Source organism: Saccopteryx leptura, chromosome 2 (assembly GCF_036850995.1).
Source record: "Saccopteryx leptura isolate mSacLep1 chromosome 2, mSacLep1_pri_phased_curated, whole genome shotgun sequence".
Classification (NCBI taxonomy): domain Eukaryota; kingdom Metazoa; phylum Chordata; class Mammalia; order Chiroptera; family Emballonuridae; genus Saccopteryx; species Saccopteryx leptura.
In genome coordinates this window covers 81,179,290-81,197,301 of record NC_089504.1, presented here as the reverse complement: position 1 = coordinate 81,197,301, position 18,012 = coordinate 81,179,290, and the positions used below count along the sequence as shown (strand labels likewise).

General features: G+C 39.0%; 1 protein-coding gene across 3 annotated transcripts in view; it reads right to left on the bottom strand.

The window, feature by feature from the left end:
* The window catches only part of FOCAD (focadhesin), a 342,443-nt gene that overhangs the window by 198,935 nt on the left and 125,496 nt on the right, over positions 1-18,012 (bottom strand). For all 3 annotated transcript variants that reach the window (XM_066368255.1, XM_066368257.1, XM_066368256.1), the window contains exon 10: positions 17,087-17,289. In XM_066368255.1, the coding sequence (XP_066224352.1) occupies positions 17,087-17,289 (203 nt within the window). The remainder of the gene's footprint in view (positions 1-17,086; positions 17,290-18,012) is intronic.

Here is an 18,012-nt window from a genome sequence, read left to right as displayed (position 1 = left end):
AACAAGAATTTAAAGTTTATTAGATAATGTTATCTAGTATTTTAGAAATGAATGGCTGTCTTCGTATCTTCTTCTTCTGTTTTTTTTTTGACAGAGACAGAGAGAGAGAGACAGAGAAAGGGACAGACAGACAGGAAGGGAGAGAGATGAGAAGCATCAGTTCTTTCTTGCGGCACCTTAGTGGTTCATTGATTGCTTTCTCATATCCACCTTGACCTGAGGGCTACAGCAGACAGAGTGACCCCCTTGCTCAAGCCAGCAACCTTCGGCTCAAGCAGATGAGCCTTGCTCAAACTAGATGAGCCCGTGTTCAAGCCAGTGACCTTGGGGTTTCGAACCTGGACCCTACTCATCCCAGTCCAACACTCTATCCACTGTGCCACTGCATAGTCAGGCAATATCTTATATATTTTAATACTTAATAGTTGAAAAAAGTAAAATAACTAGAGAAATAGGATTGGCGGAAGATAGCAGCGGAGTAGGCGGACGCACAGACGCCCAGCTCTCAACACCAAACTGGAATACAAATCAATTCAGGAAAAGTCAGCATGAAAAACCAACACTGAACTGCAAGAACAACTCTCAAAAACCAAGGAGTAAAGAGGAAGCCACAATAATCCTGGAAAGGAGTGCCTGAATCTCCTCTGCTTACAGGAACGGAAGGGGGGGGGGGTGAGGCTGAGAGCCCAGAGAGGATTTCACAGAGGAAAAAGAGCAGAAACTACTGCTCACAGCCACTTACCTGGCACCAGGGAGCAAGGTGGGTTGAAAAGACCAGCTTATCTCCCAAGTGGAAAGGACAAGGAGAGGGACAGACTGTGAGGGGCTAAGGTATGCAAGAAACGAAATAAAAAAGCTGACTCATTCGTGCTGGAGGCGGCCATAGCTGGGGGAGGGACTGAACCTTTCACAAAACAGAGCTGAAGTGCTTCCGGATCAGAGATCTCCAGACATCTATCCAGCTCCCATCAGCACAACAAGACACAGCTGAAAACAAGAAGTGGGGAGGAGGGGCAGTAACTGAGGTCTCCGTGGAGATCTGAGATATACCTCCCCCTACTGAAGCTGAGAAAAAACCCTGCCCCCAGTGAGATTAGTTGGTGGAAGAGGCCTTCAGCGTCTCAGGTTACACCCACAGCATTCCTGGTTACAGTTTCAAGGAAGCCCCCTGCTGAGATCAGTTAACAAGACTATCACCTATTAAGAAAACAAACAAATCAAGACTTCAAAGCTGCCCAAATCCGAAAGTGGATTACAAATAATAGCTGATACCAACCCAAGAAGACCTAGAAATAACACAACTGAAAACTGGAGGCAGACAACACCAAGCCTAGACTCAACCAACTCTACAAATAAAACACCATTATGAGAAAACAAAGGAGTGCAACCCAAATGAAACCACAAGAGACACCTTTGAGAGATGAGCTGAGTGATATGGAAATAATCAAACTTCCAGATACGGAGTTCAAAATAATGATTGTAAGGATGCTTAGGGATCTTAGAACAACAATGGAGGGGCAGTTTGAAAACCTAAATAAAGAAATAGCAAGTATAAAAAAGGATATTGAAATATTAAAAAAGAATCAGTCAGAGATGACAAATACAATATCAGAAATGAAGACCACAATGGAAGGAATTAAAAACAGGATGGATACAGCTGAGGATCGAATCAGCGAGTTGGAGGACAACTGGAATGAAGGAATGAAAGCAGAGAAGAAAAGAGAAAAGAGACTCAAAAAGTCAGAGGAAACACTTAGAGAGCTCTGTGACAACATGAAGAGAAATAACATCCGCATCATAGGGGTTCCTGAAGAAGAAGAAAAAGAACAAGGGATAGAGACTTTGTTCAATCATATCATAACTGAAAACTTCCCTAAATTAATGCAAGAGAAACTCTCACAAGTCCAAGAAGCACAGAGAACTCCATTAAAGAGAAACCCAAAGAAACCTACACCAAGACACATCATAATTAAAATACCAAAGCTAAGTGATAAAGAGAAAATATTAAAAGCTGCAAGAGAAAAAAAAGTTATCACCTACAAAGGAGCCCCCATAAGGATGACATCCGACTTCTCAACAGAAACACTTGAGGCCAGAAGGGAATGGCAAGAAATATTCAAAGTAATGCAGAACAAGAACCTACAACCAAGACTACTTTATCCAGCAAGGCTATCGTTTAAAATCGAAGGAGAAATAAAAAGCTTCCCAGACAAAAAACAACTCAAGGAATTCATTACAACCAAACCAATGCTGCAAGAAATGTTAAGGGGTCTGTTGTAAACAGATCAAAGTTGGAAAAGAATATAGCAAAAAAAGGAATACACCTTTAAAGAAGAAAATGGCAATAAACAACTACATATCAATAATAACCTTAAATGTAAATGGATTAAATGATCCAATCAAAAGACATAGGGTAGCTGTGTGGATAAGAAAACAGGACCCATACATATGTTGTCTACAAGAGACACACCTTAGAACAAAAGACACACATAGATTGAAGGTAAAAGGATGGAAAAAAACATTTCATGCAAACGGAAATGAAAAAAAAGCTGGGGTAGCAATACTTATATCAGACAAATTGGACTTTAAAACAAAGGATATAGTAAGAGATAAAGAAGGCCACTACATAATGATAAAGGGAGTAATCCAACAGGAAGATATAACTATTATAAATATCTATGCACCTAATATAGGAGCACCCAAATATATAAAACAGACTTTGATGGATTTAAAGGGCGAGATCAACAGCAATACTATAATAGTAGGGGATTTCAATACCCCACTAACATCACTAGATAGATCCTCAAGAAAGAAAATTAACAAAGAAACAGCAGACTTATTGGAAACACTAGATCAACTCGATTTAATAGATATCTTCAGATCCTTTCACCCTAAAGCAGCAGAATATACATTCTTTTCAAGTGCTTATGGTACATTCTCTAGGATAGACCACATGTTAGGGCACAAAAGTGCTCTCAACAAATTTAAGAAAACTGAAATCATATCAAGCACTTTCTCCGATCACAACGGCATGAAACTAGAAATGAATCACAGCAGAAAAGCTCAAAAATTCTCAAACACATGGAAACTAAATAGCAGGGTGTTAAATAATGAATGGATTAAGAAAGAGATCAAAGAAGAAATAAAAAAATTCCTAGAAACAAATGACAATGAGCATACAACAACTCAAAATTTATGGGACACAGCGAAAGCAGTGCTGAGAGGGAAGTTCATAGCACTACAGGCACACTTTCAGAAGCTAGAAAAAGCTCAAATAAACAACTTAACCCTGCATCTAAAAGAATTAGAAAAAGAACAGCAAGTAAAGTCCAGAGCTAGGAGAAGGAAGGAAATAATAAAGATCAGAGCAGAAATAAATGACATAGAGGCTAAAGAAACAATACAGAGGATCAATGAAACTAGGAGCTGGTTCTTTGAAAAGGTAAACAAGATTGATGAACCTTTAAGTAGACTCACCAAGAAAAAGAGAGAGAGGACTCAAATAAATAAAATTAGAAATGAGAGAGGAGAAATAACAACTGACACAACAGAAATACAAAATATTGTAAGAAAATACTATGAAGAACTGTATGCCAAAAAACTAGACAACCTAGATGAAATGGAAAAATTCCTTGAAACATACAATCTTCCAAAAATCAATCTGGAAGAATCAGAAAACCTAAACAGACCGATTACAACAAAGGAGATCGAAACAGTTATCAAAAAACTCCCAACAAAGAAAAGTCCAGGGCCCGATGGCTTCACAACGGAATTCTACCAAATATTCAAAGAAGAACTAACTCCTATCCTTCTCAAACTATTTCAAAAAATTCAAGAGGAAGGAAGACTTCCAAGCTCCTTTTATGAGGCGAGCATAATTCTGATTCCAAAACCAGGCAAAGACAACACAAAGAAAGAAAATTATAGGCCAATATCTCTGATGAATATAGATGCTAAAATCCTCAACAAAATATTAGCAAACCGGATCCAACAATATATGGAAAAAATCATACACCATGATCAAATGGGATTTATTCTGGGGAGGCAAGGCTGGTACAATATTCGTAAATCAATCAATGTGATTCATCACATAAACAAAAAGAAGGAGAAAAACCATATGATAATTTCAATAGATGCAGAAAATACATTTGATAAAATCCAGCACCCATTCATGATCAAAACTCTCAGCAAAGTGGGAATACAGGAAACATACCTCAACATGATAAAAGCCATCTATGAGAAACCCACAGTCAACATCATACTCACTGGGAAAAAATTAAAAGCAATACCCTTAAGATCAGGAACAAGGCAGGGGTGTCCCCTTTCACCACTCTTATTTAACATAGTCCTGGAAGTCCTAGCCACAGCAATCAGACAAGAAGAAGAAATAAAAGGCATTCAAGTTGGAAAAGAAGAAGTAAAACTATCATTATTTGCAGATGATATGATATTGTATATAGAAAACCCTAAAGTCTCAGTCAAAAAACTACTGGACCTGATAAATAAATTCAGCAATGTGGCAGGATATAAAATCAATACTCAGAAATCAGAAGCATTTTTATACACCAACAATGAACAGTCAGAAAGAGAAATTAAGGAAACAATCCCCTTCACAATTACAACCAAAAAAATAAAGTACCTAGGAGTAAACTTAACAAAGGAGACTAAAGACTTGTACTCGGAAAATTACAAAGCATTGATAAAAGAAATCAAGGAAGATACAAACAAGTGGAAGCATATACCGTGCTCATGGTTAGGAAGAATAAACATCATTAAAATGTCTATATTACCCAAAGCAATCTATAAATTCAACGCAATACCAATTAAAATACCAATGACATACTTCAAAGATATAGAACACATATTCCAAAAATTTATATGGAACCAAAAGAGGACACGAATAGCCTCAGCAATCTTAAAAAAGAAGAATAAAGTAGGAGGTATCACACTTCCTGATATCAAGTTATACTACAAGGCCGTTGTACTCAAAACAGCCTGGTACTGGCATAAGAACAGGCATATAGATCAATGGAACAGAACAGAGAACCCAGAAATAAACCCACAGTTCTATGGACAACTGATATTTGACAAAGGAGGTAAGGAAATACAATGGAGTAAAGACAGCCTCTTTAACAAATGGTGTTGGGAAAATTGGACAGCTACCTGCAAAAACATGAAACTAGATCACCAGTTTACACCACTCACAAAAATAAACTCAAAATGGATAAAAGACTTAAATCTAGGCCATGAAACCATAAGCATCTTAGAAGAAAACATAGGCAGTAAGCTCTCCGACATCTCTCGCAGCAATATATTTGCTGATTTATCTCCACGGGGAAGTGAAATAAAAGACAGGATAAACAAATGGGACTTTATCAAACTAAAAAGCTTTTGCAGAGCTAAAGACAACAAGAACAGAATAAAAAGACAAACTACACAATGGGAGAACATATTTGACAATACGTCTGATAAGGGGTTAATAACCAAAATTTATAAAGAACTTGTAAAACTCAACACCAGGAAGACAAACAACCCAATCCAAAAATGGGCAAAAGAGATGAATAGACACTTCTCCAAAGAGGACATACAGATGGCCAATAGGCATATCAAAAAATGCTCAACATCACTAATCATTAGAGAAATGCAAATTAAAACCACAATGAGATATCACCTCACACCAGTCAGAATGGCACTTATCAACAAAACAACACCCAATAAGTGCTGGCGAGGATGTGGAGAAAAGGGAACCCTCCTGCACTGCTGGTGGGAATGCAGACTGGTGCAGCCACTGTGGAAAACAGTATGGAGATTCCTCAAAAATCTGAAAATCGAACTGCCTTTTGACCCAGCTATCCCACTTTTAGGAATATACCCCAAGGACACCATAGAACGGCTCGAAAAGGAGAAATGCACCCGCATGTTTGTGGCAGCATTGTTCACAATAGCGAAGATCTGGAAACAGCCCAAGTGTCCGTCAGAGGACGAGTGGATTAAAAAGCTTTGGTACATATATACTATGGAATACTACTCAGCCATAAGAAATGATGACATCGGATCATTTACAATAACATGGATGGACCTTAACAACATTATACGGAGTGAAATAAGTAAATCAGAAAAAAAAAAAAAAAAAGACTAAGATGAATCCATACATAGAAGGGACATAAAAATGAGACTCAGAGACATGAACAAGAATGTGATGGCAACAGGGGCAGGAGGTTGGGGGAGGAGGGAGGGGGTGAAGAAGGAGAGAGGGGTTAGGAAAAAAAAAATAGTTGAAAAAAGTGAAAATGTGCTTTATTTCATGGTTATCAACACTTCAGAAACAGGGAAGTAATACTGAATTGCAGGGCACAGAACATTTACCCTTGCTTTCCTTCATGAGAACTGGGCTTCTGAAAAACTGCTCTGGTTCTAAATCAAACACTCAAGTCAGAGTCACCAATCTAAAATGAACTATTAAAAGTAAAAACAACAAAAGGTCTTTATACAATGGTCTTTTGTAAAGCCAGTAGTCATGGCCACCTTCACAGCCACCTGGCCCATGCAGGTTCGCATTTGATTTGGACAGACTGTAATGAAACACGAACCCAAGAACTGATGGGCCATTACCTTTAATCCTAGCTCGCATGCTGCAGGCGAGAAATACACACAGTAGGAAAACACTTCTCTTTCCATTCAGGGCTCCGAAAGCCACTTTTTCATCCAAGTATTACTAGAATCAAAAGCTCCACTAGCCTTACTCACCCCTGTTGCCTATCTTCTCCTCTGCATAACCTCTGCACAAACTCCTTCAGCACTCCCCCATCTTGCCTGCTCCTCTACAATGCTAATTCCAAGAACCTAGCAAGCAAGAGCTACTGGTCTGCTTCATTTTTTTAAATTGATTGTTTATATAGATTCAAGATTCCCATCGAATAAATCCCCCTGATGCCCATGTTGCCCTCAACATTCACCTTGCCCCCCTACCTCCAATGCCCTGACCTCTTCCATTAAGGATTTGCTTTTCTGTTTTCTATAACACTGTGTTATATACATATAGTTTCACCAATCTCTTTCCCTTTTCTGATCCCATTCTCTCGTCCACTTACCCTCTGTCCGCATTCCCTCTGGTCCCTTTGATCCCGCCTCAGCCTCTATTCCAATCCTCAATTCACATTGTTCAGTGGATTCCTCAAATGAGTGAGGTCATATGATATTTTTCTTTCTCAGCCTGGCTTATTTCACTTAACATAATAGTTTCCAGGACCATCCATGTTGTCGCAAAAGATAAAGATTTCCTTCTTTTTCGTGACCGTATAGTATTCCGTTGTAATATATGTACCATCACATTTTAATCCACTTGTCCACTGACAGACACTTGGGCTGTTTCCAGATCTTGGCTATTGTAAACAATGCTGCCATAAACATGAGGGTGCATTTCTTTTGAATCAGTGATATGGTGTTTTGGGGATATATTCCTAAGAGTGGGGTGGCTGAGTCAAAAGGCAGTTCTATTTTTATTTTTTTGAGGAATCTCCATACTGTTTTCCACAGTGGCTGCACCAGTCTGCATTCCCACCAGCAGTGCAGGAGGGTTCCCTTTTCTCCATATCCTCGCCAGCACCAATCATGTGTTATTTGTTAATGAACACCATTCTGACTGGTGTGAGGTGGTATCTCATTGTAGTTTTAATTTGCATTTCTCCAATGATTACTGATGTTGAACATTTTTTCATATGCCTATTGGCCATCTGTATGTCCTCTTTGGAGAAGTATCTATTCAGTTCTTTTGCCCATGTTTTGATTGGATAGTTTATCTTCCTGGTGTTGAGTTTTACACGTTCTTTATAAATTTTGGTTATTAACCCCTTATCAGACATATTGGCGAATATGTTCTCCCATTGTGTGGTTTGCCTTTTTATTCTTTTTATATTGTCTTTAGCTGTACAAAAGCTTTTTATTTTGATATAGTCCCATTGGTTCAACCAGACCTTTATTTCAATTACCCATGGAGATAAATCAGCAAATATATTGCTGCGAGAGATGTCGGAGAGCTTACTGCCTATGTTTTCTTCTAAGATATTTATAGTTTCAAGACTTACATTTAAGTGTATTATCCATTTTAAGTTTATTTTTGTAAATGGTATAAGTTGGTGGTCTAGTTTCATTTTTTTGCAGGTAGCTGTCCAGTATTCCCAACACCATTTGTTAAAGAGACTGTCTTTACTCCATTATATGCTCTTACCTCCTTTATCAAATATCAATTGTCCATACAGGTGTGGGTTTATTTCTGGGTTCTCTGTTCTGTTCCATTGATCTATATGCCTGTTCTTATGTCAGTACCAAACAGTTTTGGGTACAATGTCCTTGTAGTATAACTCAGTGGTCCCAAACTTTTTTGGGCCACAGACTGGTTTAATGTCAGAAAATATTTTTATGGATCAGTCTTTAGGGTTGGATGGATAAATGTATCACGTGACCGACACAAGCGTTAAGAGTGAGTCTAAGATGGATGTAACAGAGGGAATCTGGTCATTTTTTAAAAAATAAAACATCATTCAGATTTAAATATAAATAAAATGAAAATAATGTAAGTTATTTATTCGTTCTCTGGGAACAGTACCAAATAGCCCATGGACCAGTACTGGTCCGTGGCCCGGGTGTTGGGGACCACTGGTATAACTTGATATCAGGAAGTGTGATACCAATTATTATTCTTTTTAAAGATTGCGGAGGCTATTCTTGTTCTTTTTTGGTTCCATATAAAGTTTTGGAATATGTGTTCTATATCTTGAAGTATGTCATTGGTATTTTAATAGGAATTGCATTGAATTTATAAATTGCTTTGGGTAATATAGATATTTTAATGATGTTTATTCTTCCTATCCACGAACAAGGCGTATGCTTCCACTTGTTTGTATGTTCATTGATTTCTTTTATCAATGTTTTATAATTTAATGAGTACAAGTCTTTAATCTCCTTGGTTAAAATTCCTCCTAGGTACTTTAATTTTTTTGTTGCATAATGAAAGGGATTGTTTTCTTAATTTCTCTTTCAGACAGTTCATTGTAGGTTTATAAAAATGTCTCTGATTTCTGAGTATTAATTTTAGATTCTGTCACCTTGCTGAATTCATTTATCAAGTCCAGTAGTTTCTTGACTGAGACTATAGAGTTTTCTATGTACAATATCATACCACCAGCAAATAAAGACAGTTTTACTTCTTCTTTTCCAATTTGGATACCTATTATTTCTTCTTCTTGTCTGATTGCTGTGGCTAGGACTTCCAGAACTATGTTGAATAAGAGTAGTGAAAGGGGCACCCCTGCAGTATTCCTGATGTTAGGGGATTGCTTTTAATTTTTGCCCATTGCATATGATGTTGGCTATGGGTTTGTCATAGATGGCCTTTATAATGTTGAGGTATGTTTCCTGTATTCCCACTTTGCTGAGAATTTTTATCATAAATGGGTGCTATATTTTATCAAGTGCTTTTCCTGCATCCATTGATATTATCATGTGATTTGTACCAGTCCTTCTTTTTATGTGATGAATCACATTGATTGATTTGTGAATATTGTACAGCCTTGCCTCCCAAGAATAAATCCCACTTGATTATGATATATGATTTTTTTCATGTATTGCTAGATCCAGTTTGCTAATAATTTGTTGAGAATTTTAGCATCTATTTTCATCAAGGATATTGGCCTATAGTTTTTATTTGTATTGTCTTTGCCTGGTTTTGGAATCAGAATTATGCTCGCCTCATAAAAGGACCTTGGAAGTTATCCCTCCTCTGAAATTTTTTGAAATAGCTTAAGAAGGATAGGACTTAATTCTTCTTTGAATATTTGGTAGAATTCACCTGTGAAGCCATCTGGCCCAGGTCTTTTTGTTTGTTGGGATTTTTTTGATAACCGTTTTGATCTCATCTGTTGTAATCGGTCTGTTTAGGTTTTCTGATTCTTCCAAATTGATATTTGAAAGATTATATGTTTCAAGGATTTCATCCATTTCATCTAGGTTGTCTAATTTTTTTGGTGTACAGTTCTTCATAGTATTTTCTTACAATCCTTTGTATTTCTGCTGTGTCAGATGTTACTTCTCCACTCATTTCTAATTTTATTTATTAGAGTCCTCTCTCTTTTTCTTGGTGAGTCTGGTTAAAGGTTCATCAATCTTGTTTAACTATCCAAAGAACCAGCTCTTGGTTTTATTGATCCTCTGTATTGTTTCTTTAGCCTCTATGTCATTTATTTCTGCTCTGATCTTTATTTCCTTCCTTCTACTTCCTCTAGAATTTACTTGCTGTTCTTTTTCTAGTTCTTTTAGATGCAGGGTTAAATTATTTATTTGAGTTTTCTTTTTTTATTCATTTTTTTAGAGAGGAGAGGGAGAGACAGAGAGAGAGAGAGAGAGACAGGAGAGACAGAGAGAGAGAAGGGGGGGAGGAGCTGGAAGCATTAATTCCCATATGTGCCTTGACCAGGCAAGCCCAGGGTTTTGAACCGGCAACCTCAGCATTTCCAGGACAACGCTTTATCTACTGCGCCACCACAGGTCAGGCCTATTTGAGCTTTTTCTAGCTTCTTAAGGTATGCCTGTAATGCCATGAACTTCCCTCTCAGGACTGCTTTTGCTGTGTCCCACAGATTTTGAGTTGTTCTATGCTCATTTTCATTTGTTTCAAAAACATTTTTTATTTCTTCCTTGATCTCATTGTTGACCCATTCATTATTTAATAACATGCTGTTTAGTTTCCAGGTCTTTGAGTGTTTTTCAGTTTTTTTACTGTACTTGATTTCAGGTTTCATGCAATTGTGATCTGAGAAGATGCTTGATATGATTTCAATCTTCTTAAATTTATTAAGACACAGTTTGTATCCTAATATGTGGTCTATCCTAGAGAATGTACCATAAGCACTTGAAAAGAATGTAAATTTTGCTGCTTTAGGATGAAAGGTTCTGAAGATATCTATTAAATCCAGTTGATCTAGTGTATCCTTTAAGTCTGCTGTTTCTTTGTTAATTATCTTTCTCGAGGATCTATCTACTGTTGTTAGTGGGGTATTGAAATCTCCTACTATTATAGTATTGCTGTTGATCTCACTCTTTATGTCCATCCAAATCTGCTTTATATATTTAGGTTCTCCTATATTAGATGCATAGATATTTATAATGGTTATATCATCCTGTTGGATTCTTCCTTTCATCTTTATGTAGTGACCTTCTTTATCCCTTACTATATAGCCTTTGTTTAAAGTCTATTTTGTCAGATATAAGTATTGCTAGCCCAGCTTTTCTTTCATTTCCATTTGCATGAAGTATTTTTTTCCATCCCTTTACTTTCAGTCTATGTGCATCATTTGTTTTCAGGTGGGAGTCTCCTGTAGACAGCATAAGTACGGGTCCTGTTTTATTATCCATGCAGCTACCCTGTCTTTTGATTGGAGCATTTAATCCATTTACATTTAAGTTATTGATATTAGTTGTTTATTGCCACTTTATTCTTTAAATCTACATTCCTCTTTTACTAGATTTCCCCCCCTTTGTTCTGTTTACAACAGGCCCCTTAACATTTCTTGCAGCATTAATTTGGTTGTAATGAATTCCTTGAGTTTGTTTTTTTTTAACTGGGAAGCTTCTTATTTGCTTTCCACTTTAATGGGATTCTCTGCTTCATGCACTTGTGTGGCTTTTTCCTGCATCAACTTGGGGAAGTTTTCAACCAGCTCAGGCTGCTCCACAGTTGTGTTAGATGCCTCCCCTCTCCTTCGCAGCACAGGTCGCAGGGCTCTACCCTTCACGGGTGCATGGGCTGCCTTTCCAAGCTTGGCCCCCCCGTGGGCACACAGGACACCTCTCTGGGCTCTGCCCTTCACCATCACCACATGGGCCACCTGGATTCAGCCCCCATGGGCCCGCAGCACCTCTCACTGGGCTCCGCCACCCATGGCACAAAAGATGACTGACCTCTCTAGGGTCTGCCTCACGCTGGTGCAAGGGACTCCTTGCCATGCTGGGTTCTGCCCTCACTGGCACGAGGCTGGCCCCTCAGGCTCCACCTGCTGCCACCACCACATGCAGGCTGCCTTGTCTGGCCCTTCCCCAACCACCTTGCAGGTCAAATGTGCAGTCACAGCCGCAGCTGGGTTCTCCCGCCCTTTGTAGGGTACTCAGCAGGTTGGGGAGGCCGTGTAGTCCAGATCTCAGCACTTAAATCCTGTGTCCCTGATTCATCCCCTGCTTGTGTCTCTCTACACTGACTGGAGCAGGAGAACCTCTGGTGGGTGGGTAATTGCTTCCCTTTGCTGGCTTGGTTCTCCCATGAAGAATGGGCACTTTAGATTTGGGGTGTGACCCAATACTGGGGTCAGGGTGCCTGTCCCCCACAGTCTCTCCCTGTGCTCCTAAGACTACACTCTCCTCTCGCAACTCCAGTCTTCTTGGCGTTCCCCGCTCCTGGAGTGCCAGGTAAGTGGTTGTGAATGAAGTTTTTTGTGTGGACCCTTTAGGATAGAGCCTGGATCTGAAAGTTCTATCTGTCTCTCACAAACAGTAACCTGGCTCTTCTTTCAGCTAAATACTGTCCATATACCTGCTCTAGTCTCTGGGGCTCCAGGCTGGGGCTCCAGTTCTAGGGCTGGGGGTCCACAACTCTCTGGAACCCCCCAGCCCTGTGAGAGACTCTCCAGGCCACTGCTCACTCCTAGGAGTGGGGCAGTCCTTTCCACGTCTCCGCCTTTCCTACCAGTTGAGTGTGGTTCCTTTGGTGATGCTTGGTTATAGATTCCTCATAGTTTAGTCCAAAGTTGGTTTTTCAAGATGATTGTTCCTAAGTTAAGATGTAATCTACTTTAGTTCTGGGAGGTGGGAGTTGTAACATCCGCCTACTCTGTCACCATTTTCCTCTCCTGGTCTGCCTCATTTTATAGTGTAGAAAATTAAAGCCTTTAAACCAATATACAAATAAGGAAGTCTCTGATACAAAGCCACTTATCTGAGGCATAAATGGGATTCCTCATAAGAGTGCACCACCTCCTATCATGCAACTGTCAAGGGTATGGGGGAAAGCTTAGTGTTGAGAAGATCTTAGTATTAAAAGGATGGGAAAGGCTTCATCTTAAAACTAAGCCTTAGGCTATAAGGACCTTGCCTGCTTGCAGCCTGTCTCCCACACCCAATGCAAACTATAAGTGAGCAAACATATACATCATATTTGCAAACTTATTTGACCCACATCTTTCTTTAAAAAAATCAAGATGGGCCTGACCAGGCAGTGGCGCAGTGGATAGAGTGTTGGACTGGGATGCTGAGGACCCAGGTTCGAGACCCCGAGGTCACCAGCTTGAGTGCAGGCTCATCTGGTTTGAGCAAAAAAGCTCCCCAGCTTGGACCCAGGGTCACTGACTCAAGCAAGGGGTTACTCGGTCTACTGAAGACCTGCGGTCAAGGCACATATGAGAAAGCAATCAATGAACAACTAAGGTGTCGCAATGCAGAACAAAAAACTAATAATTGATGCTTCTCATCTCTCCATTCCTGTCTGTCCCTTTCTATCCCTCTCTCTGACTCTCTCTCTGTCTCTGTAAAAAAAAAAAAAAAAGGTAAAAAGTCAAGATGGTAAAATGATCTTACCAGATGCACACATTCCTCATCAAAAAGAAGTCTACTGAATGACTATCTATAATTGGTAAACAATGGGTCAGATATAAGCTAGGATGTAATCTATTTAAGTATGTACAAAATAGATAAATATTTAACACTGGCTAAAATATTTTTTAATTTTCTCTATGATCAGCCTGAAAAAGACAAAGCAGAAACACTTAAGGAAGAAAAAATTATAAAATATTAACAATTGTTGCAATTTAAATATTAACATGTTTAGAAAATAAACATAAAGCATAAAAAGTGCCAAGATTCTTTCCTCAGTGAGATCATAGCATAGGTGGTGGTACACATATGTAATCCCCAAAATTAAGACAACATTATTGAGTACAGAACTAGGGATGCAAGGAAGAGTAATTAATTCTCACTCAGGAAAGCTGAGAACATTTAGCTGGGTCTTAAAGAACAAATAGGTTAGGCCAGTGGTTGGCAAACTGCGACTCGCAAGCCACATGCGGCTCTTTGGCCCCTTGAGTGTGGCTCTTCCACAAAATACCACGTGCAGGCACTACCTCAATAAGGAATGTACCTACCTATATAGTTTAAGTTTAAAAAATTTGGCTCTCGGCCCTGGCAGGTTGGCTCAGTGGTAGAGCGTTGGCCTGGCGTGCGAGGGACCTGGGTTCGATTCCCGGCCAGGGCACATAGGAGAAGCGCCCATTTGCTTCTCCACCCCCCCTCCTTCCTCTCTGTCTCTCTCTTCCCCTCCCACAGCCAAGGCTCCATTGGAGCAAAGATGGCCCGGGCGCTGGGGATGGCTCCTTGGCCTCTGCCCCAGGCACTAGAGTGGCTCTGGTTGCAGCAGAGCGACACCCCGGAGGGGCAGAGCATCGCCCCCTGGTGGGCAGAGCGTCGCCCCTGGTGGGCATGCCGGGTGGATCCTGGTCGGGCGCATGCTGGAGTCTGTCTGACTGTCTCTCCTCGTTTCCAGGTTCAAAAAAAAATACAAAAAAAAAAAATTTGGCTCTCAAAAGAAATTTCAATCACTGTACTGTTGATATTTGGCTCTGTTGACTAATGAGTTTGCTGACCACTGGTTAGGCTAAGACTAGACAAAAAAAGCTAAGACGCTGGAAAAAAACTTGGAGGGTTTGGGACGTTTTAAATTTACAGGTATGTCTAGAATACAGAATCCAGGATAAGCACAAAAGAAAAGCCAAAAATAAACTGTGGCTTAGATTCTTAAAAAGCGTGATTATATATGTACTCACAGCCTCAAAGCAGCACACCATCTTCAGGTAGTATTTACAACCTTAAAGTATTCCCACCTTCTCCAACTAGCCCAGCTACTGAAGAGAAAGCCTCACTATTAGTGCTGATAAGATTCACACACCTGAGCAAATAGTAAGCTGAACACTGAAGTATTAGAATTAGGGTAATCCTCAGTAAATATCACTCATGATTTAAAGGAACAGATGTTTTCTTCCAAGATGTTAATGGTTTCATGACCTACCTTTAAGTCTTTTTATCCTTTTTGAGTTTAATTTTGTAAATGGTGTAAGTTGGTGGTCTAGTTTCATTTTTTTGCAGGTACCTGTCCAATTTTCCCAACACCATTTGTTAAAGAGACTGTCTTTACTCCATTGTATGCTCTTACCTCCTTTGTCAAATATAAATTGACCATAAAGCTGTGGACTAATTTCTGGGTTCTCTGTTCTGTTCCACTGATCTGTATGTCAGTTCGTATGCCAGTACCAAGCTGTTTTGATTACAGTGGCCTTATTGTATAACTTGATATCAGGAAGTGTGATACCTCCCACTTTATTCTTTATTCTCAAGATTGCTGAGGCTATTCGTGTTCTTTTTTGGTTCCATGTAAAGTTTTGGAATATTTGTTCTATATCTTTGAAGTATGTCATTGGTATTTTAATAGGAATTGCACTGAATTTATAGATTACTTTGAGTAATATAGACATTTTAATGGTGTTCATTATTCCTATCCATGAACACGGTATATGCTTCCACTTGTTTGTATCTTCCTTGATTTCTTTTATCAATGTTTTAAAATTTTCCATATACAAGTCCTTTACCTCCTTGGTTCAATTTACTTCTAGGTACTTTATTTTTTTTTGTTGCATAGTGAAGGGGATTGTTTCCTTAATTTCTTTTTCAGACAGTTTATTATTGGTGTATAAAAATGCCACTGATTTCTGAATATCCTGCCACATTGCTGAATTCATTTATCAGATCTAGTAAGGAACAGAATTCTTAAAAATAGTATATCCTGTCCTGCTCCCAACACCATTCAGAATCCAACTATTGTTCTGCATGGAGACGTGGAGAGGGAAGGTAAAAAGTTCCTAGAAATGTTTGTCCATATTTGGCATTCCTATTATGGTGGACACAAGATCTTCCTTCTCTTAATGCAAATCAGTGAAATATTTCAAGTTTTAAAGTTTTCACCAAACAATCAGGATTTTGGAAGCTATAGGATACATTCCGTCTGTCTACAGGCTAGTTTCTGCTGTATGCTCAAACAATGAATAACCAATGCCTGCACTTTTGTTGCTAGAACATTTAACAATACATGATTAGAGGTATCTGGTTTTTGCAAATGAAACAACTATGGCACTAGCCTGCATTTATGTACAGTAATTCCTCTGTCCCTAGAGACTTAAGATGCTTCACCAGTTTTATCTTACTGTATCCTCATTCAATCCTCATAAAAGTAGTAGTTGGGAAGTAATGTTTCATGAAGGCAAAAATGAAATAGCAAAAGAGAAAAAGTCTGACCAATATAGGTCTAGAAGCTAGCAATACCCACACATTCACAATGTAATAATATAAAGAGTAACAGAAACAGTGGGACTGACAAGGCAGAACAGGAATGCCTAGTAGGCAGAAAGAAGAATGGGATGTGACAGGCCTGCCAGGTCTTCCAACTCAAGGCAGCAGAGCAGAGGCACACACAGGAGACGCCGACACCCCGCATGCCAGGGAATGTGGCCTAAGGTGCCCATACTCAAAAATGAAGTCTTAGTTCTTACAGATCCCAGGACTTCCAGGCATTTGAGGAGATTTCCAATGGTGGACTGTCCCAGGTCCAGCAATATGCTTCATTTATTGAACAGTATGACAAGAAAAAAAGGAGTCCATGCTCAAATAAGTGGGAGAAGCACTAGGTTAAATAGAACTAGTTCCTTTTCTGCAGTATTCTTTGGTACCTTTAACTACTGATGTACACTGGAAACTCAAAGAGGAAAAAAGATTATACGGCATTTCCAAAACTTATTCTACAACAGGACTACACTCCCCTTTCACTGTCCAGAAAAATATGCTAACATCTACACAAATGCCTGACAATATGGTAAAGCTCACAAAGATAGGGTTTAAACCCAAATACATGCTTCATCAGGTGGAGAGGATACTGCAGAGACATAAATCTCACATTACCACTTTACCTTTATTTCAGAGAAACAAGGATGAACTTCATTACCTTTTGGTGCTCATCTCTGTAACACTCCTGCTGTACCATTTCCAAAAGTTTTAGAGCCAACTGCTGCCTCGAGGGACTGTCTTCATCCATGGATATGCAGTTGTCCAAGGCAGTAGAAGATAATATCTGAAGAACTGGCATTACTAGCAGCAAGGATGACTTTGGAACTTTCTGACCCTCAGCAAAAGACAGGAGCTTCAAAGCTATTCATCAAAACAATAATTCATGTGTTTAAAATTAATACCACGGTTAAATAAAATGCTATTTTGTTTAAGGGTGATGTGCAAGAAGTATTCTTACCTGATTGCAGCTGGGTCAGACATATAACTAAGATGATAAATCTCATCTTTTTAGAAATAAAAGGAACATAAATATTAAATAATATCTAAAACAAGTTGTTTCTGTGTATAACTGGAAACCTGATGAAAGTCTTAGAAAAAATACATATCATATATCATAAAGTACAAATCAATTCTTTTTGGGGTCAATAGAAATTTCTTTAAAATACAATTTAACTTTTGTCCTTGTTCGGTCAGATCCTTCTACTTACATCAACAAACAGGGCCAAGAGACCACAGAGTTCCTAATCAGGGGAGAGCAAGCCCAACGTCTGCCCTTCCCTTACAAACCCAGCTGAGAACTGTGTGAAGAGATTAGTAAGTAAACAAGGCGAAGCAGGGCTATCTTTCCAGTTTAATCACTAAGAAGCCGATCAGGAAAGTCTCAAAGTCCATAACCAGCAAAGCAGTCAAACCCACTTTTGCAAATGATTCCTTTTGTAACATGTAAACTCAACCTACACCAGACCCATATGTACAAATGTACAATAAATGATTTAAATGTACAACAAATGACTTAGTTTCATTAGAGTCTCCACTAGACTAATAACAATGAATTAAGGCATAAATGTACTTTTCCCATGGTTA